This window comes from Aythya ferina (assembly GCF_964211825.1).
Source record: "Aythya ferina genome assembly, chromosome: 2".
Lineage (NCBI taxonomy): Eukaryota > Metazoa > Chordata > Aves > Anseriformes > Anatidae > Aythya > Aythya ferina.
In genome coordinates, this window is record NC_140297.1 from 57,824,815 (window position 1) to 57,843,406 (window position 18,592).

At 48.3% G+C, this 18,592-nt stretch overlaps 1 protein-coding gene across 2 annotated transcripts in view; it reads right to left on the minus strand.

The window, feature by feature from the left end:
• VOPP1 (VOPP1 WW domain binding protein) overlaps window positions 1-15,948 on the minus strand; it is a 66,226-nt gene extending 50,278 nt beyond the window's left edge. The window contains exon 1 of one of the 2 annotated variants that reach the window (XM_084509244.1): window positions 15,785-15,948. In XM_084509244.1, coding sequence (XP_084365370.1) covers window positions 15,785-15,835 — 51 coding nt within the window. In that variant the 5' untranslated portion in view covers window positions 15,836-15,948. Of the gene's footprint in view, window positions 1-15,141; window positions 15,452-15,784 lie in introns of those variants that run through there. The other variant, XM_084509243.1, reaches the window with a different exon arrangement.
• Window positions 15,949-18,592: the final 2,644 nt, after the last annotated feature.

An 18,592-nucleotide genomic window follows, 5' to 3' on the forward strand; every position in this document is an offset into this window, starting at 1 on the left:
ATAAGGCACATGTGTAGGAAGCTTGCTTCAACACTCCCTGCACTGCGCCTGCTTGATGGTGGAGCAGAGGAGCCTTCAGGGACGTTGTACAACCCAGCGCTATTTATGTGCATAAAGCTGGGAGGCTACGGGTAATAAAAATGCAGGGGCTCCTCTGAGCCTAAATGCAGTGTGCATCAAGAAGCCCGCAGAGCCAATTCTATGCATTGGTACAAGGAACTTCTCAGCTTGGTTTGATGCTGCTAATGCACATGGTTTCATCTGAAAATTCTTTTTTTTTTTTTTTTTTTTTTCACTATTAATTTCATCACAGAGAATCCTTTAATCTTCTGTTGACAACGGGCTGTCAGTGCTAAATCAATCCTGATTTGGGAAGGACAGCCCAAAACTCGTTCACAGCGCAAAGTCCCTGCCTCAGGAAGGAACTGAGCACAGCAAGGTCAGCAACGCAACAGCCCAGCAGCAACCTGGCACGCTGAAAAGCCACCAACCAGCACACTACGCCCAGGTGTTACACGGATCCATTTCAGAGTGGTCTTTAGGGATGGGTAAGGTAACCTGGGTGCTGCCTTCTCTGCTGTCCCCGCTGAACCACGTTCCCCGTCTCTCCAGTATTGCCTGGATGCGCAGCAACATCCATAACCCTACCGCGAGACGCTCTTGGCTTAAAAAGAGGAGGGGAGAGAGATTTTTTTTTATGAGCTATTAAGTAAATATAAATATTTCATATCAGCATATGAATTAGTTATTATGTAGTGACAGGTAAACTCCAGATGGTGCCAGCTTGATCTGAAACCTTCACAGAATCTTCTGAGGAACCCACCCGTATCAGGGAGTTGGGCACATGATTGCATTTTTTGGTTCTCAAACTAATTATTTCTTGCATTCCTAATTTAGTTATTTACTCTAAAGAAAACTTCGGGGTTTTGGCATCTGTTAAGCATCCCAAAGGATGCATCTGCAGAACACAGAGGTAAGAGAAAGAAGGAGGTAGTGCCTCTCCCCTTTCAGCGAAGCTGGTCAGCACGCTCTGCCAGGATGAGACAAATCTGTGTTCAGGTCACACGTGCACCCAGAGAGACCTGAGCTTCTCTCTCTTTCCTTGAAGTGAATGAGCCATCGGGTTACAGGAAAACTGAGGAGAAATCTCTGGTTTTTCTGCTGGCAGTATTTATGCTTGCATGAAATCCATAAATGCAGCACCACGTGCCCATCTGCACCAGCATCCAATCTCCACCAACAGAGAGCAGCAAAAAATGTGGGACATCCCACAGAAAAACGAGCAAGGACAGAATTACCTCCTGCCCTGACAGACCCAAGCAGCATCTGCAAGTCCCCCACCGAGGCACTTCTCAAGTCAGAGCTGTTTAACAGCAACCAAGACCTAACACTGACCATGAACATCTGTCCCTGGGTGGCCGCCTTTAACTTGCACGTACCCCCACTTCTGAAATGGTGCAACTGGAGCAAGCACTGCAAACACAGCTCTCCCTCTTTGAGGGGACATCCAAACCTCTGAGCAGCTTTCCACCTGCCTTAACGTGCATTTCCTTTGTATTTTATACCATGGAGAAGAGGGGCAACAACAGGAGTTTAATTCCAGTATACCCCATCTCCTGCAGGCCAGGAGCTCTTCCAGGAGATGAGTGATAAACATTCAGATCATCCCGAGGACATAAAAGAAATACAATTGGCCTCCCACAGGCTGGGTAAACGCCAAGTTTCTCAGAAAAAGGGTTCCACTCTCCTCTGGCCACATTCTGTAAACCTACACTTTCAATTCCTTAGCTTTCGGAAGTACATAAACAAATTCTGACCTTTTAAGAGCTGAAACTGTTTCAATGAGCTGTTGTTTCCATTTTGACTGAAACTTCTCAGCTGCACTGACCCATTTTGCAAAGCCTTGTCCTGGGACTGCTTTTTTTCAGAGAGCAATGAAAAACAAAAAGCAAAAATCCACAAGAACAAAAATCCTCAAACCCGAGCATCAGCTCTTGCAGTATTTCAGCATGTATGAACGCAACACTACAAAGTCAAGTTCACTACATTTAGTCACAGATCCAAAGAAGTGGAATGCAGGTGAAGACTTTTTGCCAGTTCTTATTCTACCCAAATAGTCTAGTCTAGACTAGATTAGATCAACAGAAAATCATTAAGTCAAGTGTAGGTACAACCACAACACAAGTACAGTGCAGTGGTAAATATCCAGACACATAAATCAGAGGGTTATAGAGTGGTTTGGATTGGGAGGAACCTTAGAGATCATCTAATTCTGTCTAATGCACAGGGATGGGGCATCCTGGAATCAAAAGACTAGGTTAAAATGCATGGGATGCATTTACTCATCTTAGATTCAGTACTAGCAGGATGCACTGAACAAACACCAGGGTGACAATTCAGCATTCGCATAAAGCAAAGAGCCCCATTCCAAGAAGTTTTCCTCCAGACCATTCAAGTGCCTGGAAGGATTCATCCCATCTACAGGCTGTCTAGCAGGGGACTTGCAGAACTGCCCGTGTTTAATGGACCATGAAAAGGAAGTGCTAAACTGTCCTTCTGCACTGCAAAGCCTGTGCTTACACCCAGCCCAAATCAAGCGTTTACTGTGAAGTGAAAGAAGTTCCCACACGCTGCACTGGGCTCAGAAACCAGCAGTCAAAAATACGAAGTTACTAATTGTGCCACTAACACTGCACGTGACACTTTCACTGCTTGCAGCCCACTCACCCACCTGCTCAACAGCTACGCACCTGGATGGATGTGACTGGGGCAGGACACGGCACATTTCATGTTTCAGGAGTGCCACGAAGTCCTCCTGCGAGAGGTGCCTAAGAAGCACACTTATTGTCATTACAAGTAGTTGCGAGGTTTTTATGGGAAACCAGAATCTAAATGCTAGCTGTCAGAGACCTCTGAAGCGTAACAGCCCGATTTATTCTTAATTTGATTATTTGTATTTGAATAGAGCATGAAGAAATACCCTAAATTACAAATAGGTTTAATCTCATTTGGAAGACAGGTATTTGGAGAAGCAGTTACCATGAATACAGCTGATAGAAAAGCCTACCAAATCATGAAGAATAACTCCTGCAGAACAATGTACAGTGCTGAGAGAGACAGGAATGTCGGTTTGGTGTTTGTGTGCGAGCGTGGTGGTTTTTTTTTGCAGTTATTAAAATCAGATACAGGGCTACAGGTTTAATTTTGCTACCTTCGGTTTGTGTCCTAGGAACAGGCATTGGGGCTGGAGCACCACCTCTGTCCCCACAGCTGCACACCAGCAGGACACCAGCCTCACCTCACCAGCTGCGAGCATCACAACAGATCCACAGGCACTTTATGCCAAGCTGATCCAAACACAGTCCCAGACACGGCTGCTCATACGGATGGCCTCACAGTTAGGTCTCAATCCTTCCTCCAGACCCACATGTTTCCAGTCCTTATGAGGGAGGCAGTCACCTTCGTGGAGATGTCCAGGGACTCATTACTGCTGCTAGAATAACATTTGCACACGCTGACAACGAAATGACAAGTGCCCTTCCTACTGCTGTGAACAAGGCTGCGGAGCTCCCCCTAAGCAGCATCAGAAAACCCAGCATTAATTGTCCCTTTAAGGATGGAGAAGCAAGGTTGAAAGTGTTCCTGCTTGAAGGAAAGCCCTTTTTTACAAAGGATCCCTATTTCCCTGCCTCTCTAGATTCTATTAAAAGCTTGCTGCAGGAGCATTTCAAAAGGAAGCTCTTTACAAGTTATTAATTTGGCTCCATCAGGCACTTCCAGACAGCGGGATATTTGCAGACACTACTAATTTTCATCTTCGCAGGACCTGCTTTTGGAAATCTATTTAACTGAACGTTAACTCAATCTATTTAACCGACCCTCCTTCAGATGTTTAATGTCTTTCCAGCTGATTTTCTTGGAAGTTTACACATCGCAGATTAGGACCAGAGCTGAAATCCCCAAAACCAAGTAACTAATAATCCTCCCCCCACCACAGAGCACTGCCACCAGATTCACTGAGGTTGGTACATTCCAGCTCATTTCCAGGTTTTCCGCTGAGGACCAGCGACCTGCGTTATCAGAGCTGCATCTGGAATCCCAGAATACAGGGGAACATATGCTCAGACTAAAATTAATCACATTACATACACCGGATCTGACATTGCGAGTGCAGACAGTTTGGCAAGAAAAGCTTGTGCACGGCTTTCACTCCAGATCCAAACGCTGCACTTCCTACCTGCACGCACTGCATTTATATATTTTTAGCCCTTGTATTCAACTGTAACTAGGATATAACATTTTTCTTTGATCCTAGGCAGGCATTTTACAGACGTACCTCATAAATATTATGCAATTTCCATCAACTTCAGAGCTTCGCTCGTGTTAAAGAATTAATCCAGTGGGCAAATTTGGTCTTCCTCCTCTTTTCACCACCCCTCATTTGCGTATCAGCCCATTAGGATTGTTCTTGCTGTGTTGGCACAGCTGCACGTTAACCAGCTCTCATCTTAAGGAGCTCCTCCAACAGCTCTCCCACACCTTCACGTGCGCTTGCACAAAACCTCTCCAACTCCCGTCTTTTCCTAGAGGTGTAGTTTGAGATAAGAGAAGATAAATCCATTCAAATTCTGGGAATTGACACACGTAATTTTCTATTACCCATGGCAAAAAAAAATCCTGCAGGTCTGTCATGTTCTTTGCAGGGGTTCACAGAAAGCTTACGAGCAGCACGTGCCGTCTCCTCTTCCTCGTTACCATCTTCGCTATGCAACAGCCAGATGCTTATTAACAACGTTCCCCTAATGCTCCTTTGCCATGGCAGCAACAGCTGTATATTCCACAGCTGACACCATCCTGAAGAGAGGAGGCATAAATAGGAAGGAAAAAGGGTCTGCACACAGGGCAACCCTCTGTAATGAGGTCACCAGTGCTGTGAGGAAAATTATAGGGATAGAAATCACACTGAACCCTGAAATCTTGACACTAACATATAAAAAAAAAAAGCACAGAAACAGATATTCAGGCAAAGCGGGCTGGATGGAAATACACATTTCTTTCAAGCAGAAAGGAGTATTTTTTCCTATCTGTATCCAATGCCTAATTGCAGCACATTGAAAATGGATTTATGGGGCACTTAAGTGCAGATGGTACACCCTTGGGAGAAGGCCTCTGCAGGCAGAGGAATGTGAAGAAATGGTGGGAGAAGCAAAGTCCACACGGGACATGGTTGTGCCAGGGCTGAATCATAGCTGGGACAGAAGAAATCCTAGAAAAGAAAGAGGGGGAAAGCAGAGAAAACATCTAGGGGATGAATTTTAAAAAGGAAACGGGGACTCAGCAGCCAAGAAAGTAGAAGTGCTTGCTGGCAGCATCAGAATCATGAAATCAGTAATGCACAAGGAGAGAAGGAAGCCACCCAAAGCCAAGAGGAGTGGAACAAATATCCAGAGCAAGCCTGGAAGGAGAAAGAAATGGGGTCAGAACTGCAGGTGGAGATAGGTGTACGTGGCAGCGTGAAGACAAACTGCTGCCTGAAGCTCAAGCTGGAGACACAGCACCCATAAAGCAACTCAAGGTGGAGATGATGTGGCTGCAGCAACAAGGAAAGGTGACAACGATGCCATCAGGAGAGTGTACTGGAGGAACAGGGGAAAAAAAATAAATCACACACAGAAAACCAAGAGTAGGGGAAGCCAGAAATAAAACGGGCAGCCACCCAGACTCCAGCAGTCGAGCTAAGAGCTGCGGCAACATCTTAAGGGCTGGGATCCGTGCTCTGAGATGAATCACTGGTGCTAAGAAAACTCCTTTTGCTCGTTTCCTCTCCCCACCAGAGTCTCTCGCCCCCCTGCCGCCTTCTCCTGAGCTATCCTTGGCTTACCCCCGCGCGCTTTTCTCAGGGCTGAGAGATTTTTAAGGAGCGTCATCCTTTTTCCCCCCAAGAGCTGTGTGTCCCCCCCTCCTTAGATTTCAGTTAGCTGTACGTGAGCTCTCTCCAAGCCTTGGCTGCATCTGATTTTTTTGTGAGTCACCTCCCCCTGCACAGGGGAGGCAGGCAGGAGCACACGCAGCTCTCTCAGTCGCCTCAAAGCAGCCCAGGAGGCTTCTTGCTCCTCACCGGGAGCTGGGCACGGGCCAGGCCTTGGTGTGCCAGATACCTCACGGGGGACACCAGCACGAAAAAAAAATAATACAGCCTGGGAAGCACGGGACAGTGCTAAGCTGGGGAGCCTGCACACCAAGGCAGCCTTGCCGGGCCTGCTCCCACCCACAAGGAGCCCACTTGGGGCTCCTCTGTCCAGCGGCTGGGTAGCGAGGGAAGGCAGGCTCCTTCGCCAGCTATTCTTAGGCTCACCGGAGAAGCGATTGCAGAGCCACCGGGTTACATAATCTCTTTTATATAATCGGTACCAGGCTCTGCACTTACGCAACGCAAGCCGGGCACGGGGAGCAGGAGCAGGCAGCCGGCTGGCAGAGCCCCGGCAGCGGGGGCCAACTCGAGTCGACGGAGCTTTTCAGAGGCAACAGGGACAAACGCCTGCCCTCGGCCTGGGGAAGGCACAAGTATCACCCACCAAGCTCGCACTGATCCCAAAAACACTCGGAGCAGGGCCCGCCCGCATCCCAGGCCTGTCAGGATGCCGGGGCCAAGGGGACGTGGCACGGCGCTGAGCGCTCGCTGCCATCAGGCAGGGCGGCTCCGCTGACTTTTAATGGGCTTTGGATGGGGCCCAGGATTAGGCCTTTAGTAAAAATAGGAGGTCAAGATTACCACAGAATTAAAATAAACTTAATCCAAATGCCCTTGGATTTATACCACGGCCGTGCCGGCAGGAAAACCCGGGCTGGCTGCTGCCACACAGAGCTCACAGCGTGCGTCACGGAGGGCACCGGGGACAGCTTCACCTCCCCAAAGCTTTGGGGCATGCTCCAGCGCATCTCCCGGTGCATTTTCAGTACTCCAATGCCTTCTAGATAACACTGGACATCCACACAGACCGTCGTCATGTATTGGGTACAACAAGACCCAATATACCATGTTTGCCCAGTGCTTCAAGGAACCAGCACCAGAAGTGCTACTTTCAGTGAGACGCCCATTTAAGCTCTGCACGCTGAAAACATGGGGTGTTTCATGAAATACAAGTTGCAATCTCCAGATCTCACATCTACACATTCACAGGATATTTTACCATTACCGCGCATAGCGCTGGGCATTGGTCAGAGTTTAGTTACAGCTGTGGACTGCTGCCCCCGGGGCAGAAACAGAACTGTGAACCCCCAGGACAACAGGGTATATGCACTGCTAAAAACAAAGTCCTCTTTCTCTAAGCACCAAAGGGACAGAAAACAGAAGACAGAACAGAATCAAGGCTTTGATCTCAGCTCACCTCCTTCAAGTGACGCTCAAATCCAAAGGTCTCTGCCTTGGCATTTTCTCAGGGTTAGGAAACTAGCAGTATTTGGCTATTATTTAGCACTTAACTGCCTCCTCTGCTCTCTAGTTTCCCTAGCAAAAACGCAGACCATCCCAAATAACACGTAGGCAACCTCCTGGCCCCAGCCTGGCACATGCTGCTGGTTTAGGCAGGGTCACGGGCACAAGCTTGGGAATAGAGAGCATCATTGTTTGAGTTACGACAACGAATGGAGCAGCTTAATGTCATCCTACACCACCTCGAAATCAGGGGTGACCCAGTTCTGAGGGTTTACTCAATCCCAGATGCTATTATTCCTTCTGTGTTACAGATGGGAGATGTGAATTGTTGTAGTCAAAAAGCAGAGCAGGGGAAACTCCGGGTCCCTCACACAAGGCGGTGCTGACACGCGTTTGCCTGCCGTGTCAGTGCTGCTGCTACCTCCGGACAAGCCGCTGTCCTTGGCACTGCTGCTTCACTTCTCAAACCCCTGAAAATCACGGCTCTTGTTAGGGATATGACATTTGCCTGGGACAGACAAGACAGCACTCGAGACGGGAACAGCTCACGTCAGCTTCAAAAAGAAAAGCAAGCCCTAGAGAAGCAGATTTAAGACTCCTCACACCTCTGTTCTCCCACTTTTCCTCCCCCTCTTCAGGCTAGACAGCTGTCTGGCCACTTGAAAGCATGATTTTCGGAGTGGAATGTTTCCTCCCCTGCTTTGGACTGAAATCTCCCCAAACTTAGTGGCACTGTACAGATTAAGGTGGAGTTTTAGACCTTCCCTGTGCTGGTTTGAACCTTTGGCTCCAAACATAGCGGGGAAGCGCAGCCCCGAGCTGGGAGCTCGGACTGTAAGGCAGCCAACAGTGAATTTCTGGATCTCACTTGCACCAGCCCTGAGATAATTATCTTTAGCGATGAGCAATACATTTTCCCCCTCGAGGAGCACAAAGGAAAGAAAACACTTGCCTGACTCATCCTTACCCGGTTCTCACATCGACAGATAGCAGTGTGCTTAGAGCCACCCGCGAGGAGCGCCTGTGCTGACTTTCCTCATTTACAGAAATATCGCAAATTAAATAAAAAACAGTTCCACCTGGACAATTCCTCTGGTGGAGACCATTATACCGCGTGCTCTATTGCACTGTCATTCCCCACGAGGAGTCGCCGTGCAGTACAAGCACCGTAACTGCAAGCTGCTGTGCTCACACTGAGCGGACTGCACGCCACGCAGCGTGGCACGAACTGCTACACTCCTCTGTTCAGGTGAGCAGTCTCTCCTATCAAGGAAGGGAGAAATACAGGCTCAGGTCAGGATACACAAGAGAATTTTGTTGGCCTACCTAAGACAATAATGCAAGGAAAAAAAATAATACACAAGTTAGAAGCAACTTAAACACGCCTTTGTCTCATTGTCTTCCCACCCAATACACACACCCAGACAAAGCCAGCACCGAGACCCCTGCCACCCTTCCACACAGTTACGTTCCTCTCACTTAGTATTTTCTTTTCAGGGTTCACACAATGGCGTAGGTTGGAAGGGACCTTAAAGACCATCTAGTTCTTCCTTCTCTGTCTGTTTGCATCTCCTTCAGGAATACACCTAACTAGAGAGGCATCGAATGATGCTAAATGTGCTCACCTTAACCTGACATACCTGAAGGCCAGATTCGCGCAGGTATGGGCTGCACGTATGGATGTGTATGGTCCTAACCTCTAATGCCACCAGCACGAGACCTGAGAAGGACGGATTCACCCTCAAAACTCTTGCCAGCTATTAAGTTGCGCGACACCATCAACATCAGAGGCAGGAGACCTCTGGGGGTTGTTTGTTTGTTTTTGTCTCGTTCTTACCCACAGCACGGGAGTAGGAAAAGATTCAATCAGGAAAGGTAACAAATGGGATTGTTCCCAAGGACACACAGGCTGTCAAATCAGACAAGCGGCGGTGTGCAAAAATTCGTAAACAGAGCTGCTTTCCTACATGAGCAGGAAAAACAAACAACAAAACTGCTTACAGAGGGCAAGAGAGCAGCCAGGGCTGGAGCCAGCCTGGCCCTGGGCAGGGTACACGCCTGGTGCCATGCTTCACCACGCTCAGAGGACGGCTCTTCTCCACAGTCATTAAACTTTGATCCTAAGGCCAGATCACACCATCATCAGTAAAAGGGACGCAGCCGAGGTTTTCTCTTTCAGACCTGCTTTTAATTGATGCTCCAAATGAGAGAGCCCCATCGGATGGAGAAGGAGCACCAGAGGAACGCCAGGTTGGCCATCGCTCACCAGCTGGGCTCCAGAACCACAGCTTCTGCTGCAGCAGAAGGGACCAAGGGACCTTCCGTGGCCACGCTCTAGAGCCACAACCCCTCAGCTGAACAGAAAGGGCCGGGAGGTCGTCAGCTCCAGGCCGAGCACTTCAGCTCCAGTGAACACCTTGCAAGCGATGGCTACTGCTGCACAAACCTCTGCCGGCCCGAAGGAAAACTACCTCCATTTTTCCTCATCCTCTTTTTGGTGACTGCAGCTCCTGATGCGATTTCCCCGCAGCCCAGCCGCCTGATAAGCAGCCCGGCAGGAGCAGGCAGCTGGTGGCGGGGTTGGGAAGTGCCCTCGCCACACGCAGTCTGCATCAGGTACAGATCAGAAACCACTTCTTGCTAATTCCTCCCCGACAGCTCTGCCAGACTGAAAGCTGAGTCAGAGAGAAAGAGGAAGAGATTTTTTCGTCGAGTTATTTAAAAGGCGGGTTTAGTTAGCGCCTATTTAGCACAAAGCTGAAGGCACACTTGAGAAGAAAGACATTTTTAACTTCCCAGTGCAAACTTTTCCACTTAATATGCAAGAAGCCTGTCAAGGCACATCATTCTCATTAAAATACACACTTCTATGCCTTTTGTAGTCTTTCACAAATGGCAGGAAAGTGACAATATCCACGGTTTGAGACCTTATCTTTCTCGTCTTGCATGTGCTCTTTCACACCTACAGCTCCAGGTTGTGACCCCAGCCTCCAGACAGAGATTTGTTGCCCAAAAGACACTACTCAAGGAAAGAAAAAAATGCTTTATTCTTACCACTTGCTAGGCAGAACAGAGTTTTTATTTGCCATAACAAATACTAATGGGATTTCAACAAAGCCTTCAGCAAAAGGCACTCACTGTGGATACAGGTACGCTGCTGAGGACACAAACCCATGGGGCACCTTCAAAAACGAGGCTGGCCACTGCTTTCTGAAGTGTGTCTGACTGAGATGGATTTTACTTGATATCACGACAGATTAGGAGTACACAGGCAGCTACCTTGGCTGACCCAGAAATCAGGTTTATTTATTTTTTTAATTCAGTACCATCAGCTCAAGCATCACTCTGCTCCTGTCCCTACATTCAGCCTACACAGATGAGAAGGGCAAACTTGCATTTGGGCACACTTATTCCAGTTCTTCCTAACCCAGTCCTACTCCAGCAACCCAAAATAAATTTGCATTAAACCAAGAGTTTTTCCTTGAAGCCTTTTTTTTTTTTTTTTTCCCTCCACTGATTTTAGCTAAGACTGTTTTAAAAGAGCAGCTGAAGCCTGAAGGCATGCTTGGGTCAAGTTTAACACATCCGTCCAGACACCTGCATTAGCTGGGCGGGAAGTACCACGGTCAAGAGCGTCAGAGGACTTTCTTTTTATAGAGAAAGCACGACAGAAGGTGCTAAGCATTTCTGACTGCTTTAAAAGAAAAAAAAAAAAAAAGTAAATAGGTTTTATAGATGCTTTTTCTGATGGGGAGAGGAAAGCACCAAAAAACCCCCTGCACAACTATTCACGCCTTCCCTTACAGGATGCAGATGGCACTCGGACACCTTGCCTTTCCCTTCCCTTCCCGCAGCTAACACGAATCCTTCTCCTCAGCAGCCGGAGCAAAGTGAGAAAGGGCCGAGAGCTCAGTCCTCCTGCCTGGAAGCCACAGCCCATCTCACTGCTGTCAAGAGGCAGGGAAGACTTGCCAGCACCAGTTGGATCACGAAACGATTAATCCTAAATTCTCTCCTGCCTTCACTCAGCAAAGCAATAGCTACTTCCCATCCAGCAGCAAGACAGTCGGAAAAATAAAAGATTGCCTAAGCTGCTAAGCCCCTGTGTAATAAAACTAGCAAGCAGCAGGGAGTACGCGGGCACGTCCACGCTAACTCCCTCCCAGAAACTCTAGTGCAGCCTCTTCCCATCACAGGTTGAGGAAAGGATCGTGCTTCTCACCACTTCTGCTTATGCAAAGCCCATAAGAGTTAAAAACTTCTGCACTCCATCAGCAGGACGGCGTCAGTGGGCTTTCACGGAGACGGACACCAGAGAAATAACCCCAGTGTGCACACACATTGAGACGCGCAGGGGTGCACACATTCCTGGAGCACATACATAAAGGAAGCCCTGACAGTTAATGTTAAAAAAAAAAAAAAAAACAACAAAAACACCTATATGTATATATCAGAACCTGCTAGGATTATTGGGAAGATGCGCACAACTTCCAGAGCTCTGGCTGTGCCTATCATCATCCAAACTTGGTGGGCAAAAAGCTTCAGAAGAGCCAAAGACTTTCAGCTTATCTTATATGGTAGAACCTCTCCTGTTGAAATCCACTTACAAAAATAATAAAAAGCTTCACACAGCAGTTACCCAACTGGGAAGAAGCTGGCCAACTTTGCTTTTTACTTGGATAAATCTTACACGACAGACTGTCACAAGCGCTTGAATGTTATTTAAAGTTAAAACATTTTGCTGTTCACATTATATGTCTGTTCTTCTGCTCTTTAAGGAAAAAAGGCGCTTGACTCATTTGTAGTATCTCCCATCTGACAAATTAACAAGATAATAATTACACTCGCCATTTTTTTTCCAACCATCCAATTATCAATATTTCTATCAGCATACACGTTATAATTTCTAGTAATGAGAAGCTGAGCGTGCAGAAACTAGTTCCAGGGTTGCTTTGGACACACCACAGAGGCCAACCAGAAGCTTAGGCGGCTAAAATTATTTGACAGTTCTCAAGAGCAAGGCTACCCAGCAAGCTACAAACCGAGCTGCCCTCAGCACAAGTCACTCGACAGCTCCTCCTGGACTACCACCAGCAGCATCCTCTGCCGGGCTTCAAAGGCTCAGCCCAGCTTCCCATCCACAAGCTCAGTGTCAGCCTCCCAGCTCAGCCTGGCACACCTGCAGCTGCAGGAGAGGAACAAAAAGCACTCGTTCTGAGAAGCAACCCACCAGGAAATAGCGCGGTGCCCACATTCAGGCTGAAAGCAAGCTCGTTTAATCATACGGGGAGGGAAGAGGCTGGTTTAGTTTTATTTTTTCTCATCCCAAAGACAATGCCACTCATTAAAGCCAAATGCGAGCAAGCCTTGGGTTGTCTGAAGAAATAAAATCAGAAAATCTTGATATACGCCCCCAGCCTACCAAATAGACGTCATGAAGGCACTCCTCAAATCACTCCATTAAATTGAGAGCCATCTACCCACACAAAGTTGAGACAAAATACAGTCCTGACAGAGGAAGAACTACATGCTGCACTAGTTAGCAGGACTGCTGGCTGAGCAAGCGTCCCAGCAAATGCTGAACACACTATGGGTCTGCCAAAAATCCAGCCTCTTGGTGAAACACAGAGTTTCAGGCAACCGTGGTTAGTAACACACTGCTACCTCCAGGTAGCTGAATTAATTTGAAGAAGAAAGATGGATGAATATTTAACAGCATTCATTTCTTCCCGCAAGAACCGAAATTACCTATCTAGTCATCCATCTCAAGAGTTCCTCGTTTTAGCTTACACATTCAACCAGACAACGATGACAAAGTTGTGAGCAAAACTTATGGCATCTTTGGTTTCCCTCCTCACAGCATCGTCTTCTCAGAGCATAGTTATCTGGGTCTTGGAGTTAGGGATATTTCTCCCATTGTAGAGGGTGGGGGAGAAATAGGAATAGCATTGTAAAAGGCTTTGTAGTTATAGTAGAAAACAGTTGTAAAACAAGAAAACTCTGGATTAATTCCTCTTTCCTGCCAACACAGCAGTCCGTGTGTTTCTGTAATTACTGTATTTCAAGCTCTTCTAGAGGAAGGACGAGTGTCCTAGCATCAAGCGCCAGCAGTTTCTTACACGTAAATCCTACTCTGATAACGATGCCTTCAGTTGCCTTGGTGCGATCAGCCACCAGCGTGTGCCAGCACCTTCCCGTCAACCCCCCTTTCTCGTCTTCTCCCTTAAATTAGGAGCAGCAAACAAAACATGACCTCCCAGGGGAGCGCAGCGCCATGGCTGGAGTCCAACCTGCAAGTCACAAAGAAGCTCTCCACACGCCCTGAATTGGATGTACACCTCCTGCTGAAGGAGCTCAATCCTCTCACCGGCAGAAACAGCAGCCTTTAGCACCCGTTTGGACAGAAAATACACGCACATCTCATGAGTATTTTGCGTATTTTAAGCAAGGAGAACTTCAAACATCAGCAAACTACTGCAAGCTGCTCTGAAGAGCTCAGTGGCTTTTTCCCCCCATTATTCAGATAATAGTGAAAGCCATTTGTAAAATGCCGAACGGAAAATATACTCACACTAAAATACTAATTAAGATCATGCGGAAGGTGCAAATAGACTTAAAAAAAAAAAAAAAAAAAGTAACAGTGCAATCTCAGATAATCGCCCGTACAGAAGTTAGCACAGAGCACAGCAAAAGTTTCAAATACCAGAAACCTTCTAAAGAGCCATATGTCTCTGATTAGTTATTTAAATTCTCCGTGTTCTGTTTCTGGGCTTTTTTTTTCCCCCCCTGTAGAGAACAACTTAAAACAATTTGTATTACTTCTTATTTACATCTCATTTAAAAAGGTATCTTAAGTACTTCCAAAAAAAAATAATCCACAGAGCCAGATGGCAAAACAAACATTCTAGATCAAAAGGGAAAAAAAAAAATAAAAAAAAACCCACAACACCAACAATCCACCATTAAAATCAGTATAAAAGCCTAAATAACAGCACCATGGGCTACATCCAAAGAAGATTTATGCAAATTACTTTTTCAGGCAGGCAGGATCTTTTTCAACAGAACACACATCACCGAGTGGAGACACCTGATCACGCTGATCCTGGCCACGCAGAGATGAATAATCCCCCCTGGGGGACTCCATCGCCCATTTCATTAATCGACATTTTGCCATTTGTACTTTCTGAAGAGCTCTGGCAGAGTCAAGGAGCGATCGCAGGCCAGGCCCTGGGCCAGGTTTACAGCCGGGGTAATGAGATGCAGCCCAATTAACTTCAAAAGAGTTGCGTGTGTTTACATTAAATGGCAATTCTGATCAGAGCGTTTTAATGTGATGATAATGGATGACATAGTGGGCAACGTACCAGGAATCGTTCATCTGTGTAGGTGGCATAAACATATAGTAAACACCGTATTCATGAATTATATTCATTACCGAAAACAGTAATTATACAAGCCAGCACTCCAGCTTCTATGTATGGGTTTGTTCGGATTTTTTTTTAAAGTATTAATTCATTTTGTGCCTAAACCCCATAGAGGCAACACAGCTTGCTGCACCTCCCAGACCTGCAGCCGGCCAGCCTGCGAGCACTGAGGGCTTTATAAAGCTGTGAGCATGTCTCAGACGAGCCTACGAGCATTGCCAGAGCCATCTCAACAAGTGGAGGAGCCAGGGACCAGCAGCAGGAGCAGGATGGCAAACCCACCGTGGGGACCGAGGGTGGGCAGCGGTGCCCTCGGTAGCGTGCCTGAGCTTCGAAGGCAGGAGGAGAGCCAGCTCCCCGCCCGGCCAGCGGGCAGCCGTGGATCTCCCTGCTAAAAAAGGGAAGAGTTTTCCAGCCCTGTGACATAACTAGGTGGCACAAATCCCCTCTCGGATCAACGTGAGCTGCTGTTTTCCTCGCCGTAAGCGCCAAAGCCGCGCTGCCAAGGCTCTCCCAGAAGTTTCGCACGCTGCTCCTCACGCCGAGGCGACGCCGCTGCGTGCCTGCCTTCCCACCTACCTTCTGCCCACAAAATGACACTCCAAAAAATAAAAAATAAAATAAAAAACGAAAGAAAGAAAGAAGAAGCCACCTTCCACTCTCACCCCTCCTGAAACACACCAGCTCGCAGGGCCAGCCCCCGATCACCGCTGCCAGCACCCCCCAGCCCCGTCCCCCTGCCCGCAGCTCCCTGCCCGAGCCCAGCTCTCGGCGAACCACCCCGCGGTGACCCCAAAAAAACACAGACGGCAGCGGGAAGGAGGCAGGTCGCTGCCGGCGGCGACACCCGGCGAAGCTCCTCGCCTCCCTCCCCGGACCGCGGGGGTCGCGGAGCCCATCGCGGCCGCCCCCTGCCCGGCCTCACCTCCCACAGCAGCGACAGCAGCAGCGCGACCCCCGGCTGCAGGCGCCTCATGGCGCCCCGTCCCCGCCGCGCCCCCGCCGCCTCACACACGCCCGGGCAGCGCCATGCCCGGCGCCCGGGGAAGGGGCGGGCGGCACAAAGGAGCCCCGCACCGCCACCGCCACCACCACCACGGCGGCTGAGGGCTGGGAGAGGCGGGGAGAGGCGGTGCCCGCCCCGGGACCGCCCCGCTCCGCTCCGCTGCCCGGCCGGGAGGAGGCGGTGGCCGCCCTCGCCCTCGCCCCTGCCTCCCCGGTGAAGGGTGGCGGCGACCGGAGCGCGAAATGGCGGCGCCCCCCTCCCCGCGGGGCAGCCCCCGGCGAGCAGCCGGAGCCCCCGAGGCAGAGTCCCTGAGGAAGAGGAGGAGGAAGGGGCAGCGCTGCCCTGCGGGTGGGGAGCCGGAGCTGCGAGGGTGGGCTTCGCCCCTGCGGGTGTGCCTTGGGGCTGTGCGCCCGTCGTGGTCATTCACACGCTGTATTAATTACCAACAGCCCCCGGCCACCTTGTCTGAAAGGTCTCAGGACTTGCCTTGAGCTGAGGCGCACCCTGACACCCACAGCAGACCCTGTGACAGATGGCCGGGGTGATTATGTCCTGGATGTTTCCTTCACCGCCACCTTGTCATGGTGCTCAGAGCCTCCTTTTCCCAGCCCTTCTGCACCTTACACAGCTAGACCTGGTGCTGCTTCAGGGAGGGGCAGCTGTCCTTCAGATTTAGGTGGGACTGGAGTTTACCGAGGGGTTCTTCATTACATGAGAGCTAGCTCAATCCCTGGGAGAATATCAAACTGGATATGAAGGAGGAACTCTTCACCTTCTCCTGCTGCCATCTGAATAGCAGACCTTTCTCAGCAGCATTTCTGAAGGAGGTGTACACTCCCACGATCCTGTTGTGGGCTAGCGCATTAAAAATGATTAGCACATCCTTGCAACGCACATCTCGTTCTGCGCTTCCCCATTGTCACAGCCTTCAAGGAGGAAACTTGCTGCCTCCCGATGCCGAGTTGCTCAGTGAAATGTCATCAGGTGGTTATTAATTCCATACAGTGAACTTTGGGGCAAGGCTTCTTCACCGAGGCTTCCAGCTGGCACTGTTAATCATATGTCCTCTCATGGCCCAGGTCATACGGTCTGTATGACAGGTATCTGATATACACTAAGGGATTTCCACACACCATATGACATTATGTACTCAGAGGTAGCCTGTACAAGTTTTACCTGAATGACCACTGATTTTCACATCTCCGTTGAGATGTTTATTTGTCTCTATTTGATGCCAACCAGTCCAAAGCTGCGAGGTATTTTTCAGATGAACACACACATCTCTAACTGAATTTGCTAGAAGATGCCTAAGGAGATGTGACAGCCATCACTTTGTCCAACAATAAAGGCTGGATGAGGTAACTTCTGAGCTATACGCACAAATCCCTATAAAAGTCGAGTTTAAAAGTCCCACTTTATTTAACCTGGGGTATAGAGAAAGAAACAATGTGTTTTAGGTATCATCTAGGGTAAGTCAGCTCATGTTGCCTCAACATAAAAATACAAAGTCCGGAATCACTTCAGAAAGATTTCAGTGTATGAAGTTTGAAAAGGACATACACAGCTGTCTGAGATCTAACAGTTCATTGCTTGTTTTCAGAGCCCTATCCTGGCATAGACTTTAATGCTAAACTCCCTTCCCAGCTCTAAATTCTGTGTTGCATGACCCATAAGGCAAGTCTTCTAGAGACCCACCAATTCGGGACGACTCTTCATGTGGAAACCAGTCTGCCCCATTTAGGGATACCGGATGAATCTGAACATGGGGCTGTGCACAGAGCCTATGCTGCTGCTGCTGGCAAAAATTCTAGCACGTCCCTGGAAACACAAAGGCATGAAGAAAAGGTAGGAGAGGAATCTGGAATTTTGCCCCCTAAGACACCATGGTCTTAAGAGGCCAGCTCTGCCTGGACTTTCAGCTGATGGCCCTGTACCAAGTATGCCTAGGGAAGAGCCAGCTATTAGGTACACGTCAGTTAATTATGAACACATATAACCAAGAAACCTTGAGATTCTTTTTTTTTTTTTTTTTTTTTTCTAGAAAAACAAGGTTTCAGCTGGGGCAAGAAAGAAAATAAAAAGATTAACACTGTGGTTGTTTTTTTTTTCTTTCTTCTTTTTTTTTTTCCACTGAGAAGATTAGCAAGAGTAAGATAGAGGCAGCAGGCTGGAGGAAGAAGAAGCCTCATAGTCTGGAAGCATATGCTTCCCTGTGCATATATTATCCATCCTAGATAAGGGTATGAATATCATAAGCTATAAAATTCTTTCCAGGCCAAGAGATAAACTGAAAAAAAGAAGAGCAGCTCCTGACCCAGGCATAAATGGTTTCAGATTTCATTTCGGTCATATCTTGGCTCCCTTAAGTGATGTCTTCTTTCATTTCCGCCTAGATTCAAGGAACCATCTTCATCCCTGGGGAAAGCCCATTAGCTTTAATGGAGTTAGAGTACAAATGAACTTAGCCCAGCATGTGGCATTTTCTCAGCAAAAGTGCAAGTTGCAGCAGAGCCCCTTAGAGCTTGTCTGGGCTCTAATGAACACTTTCTATCCACCACGCTACAGCTCGTCAGCAAGGCAGGCAGGGTGTGTGCGCTGTGCCAGTTTGACAGAACAGGAAAATGAGATAAGTCTTTTGTTGGAGGCAAGGTCCCTGGGTGAAAAACAGCCCCTTATTTCCCATTCTGCTTCCAGTCTTTTTTCAGGTACAGTGTTCAAACAGCTTAA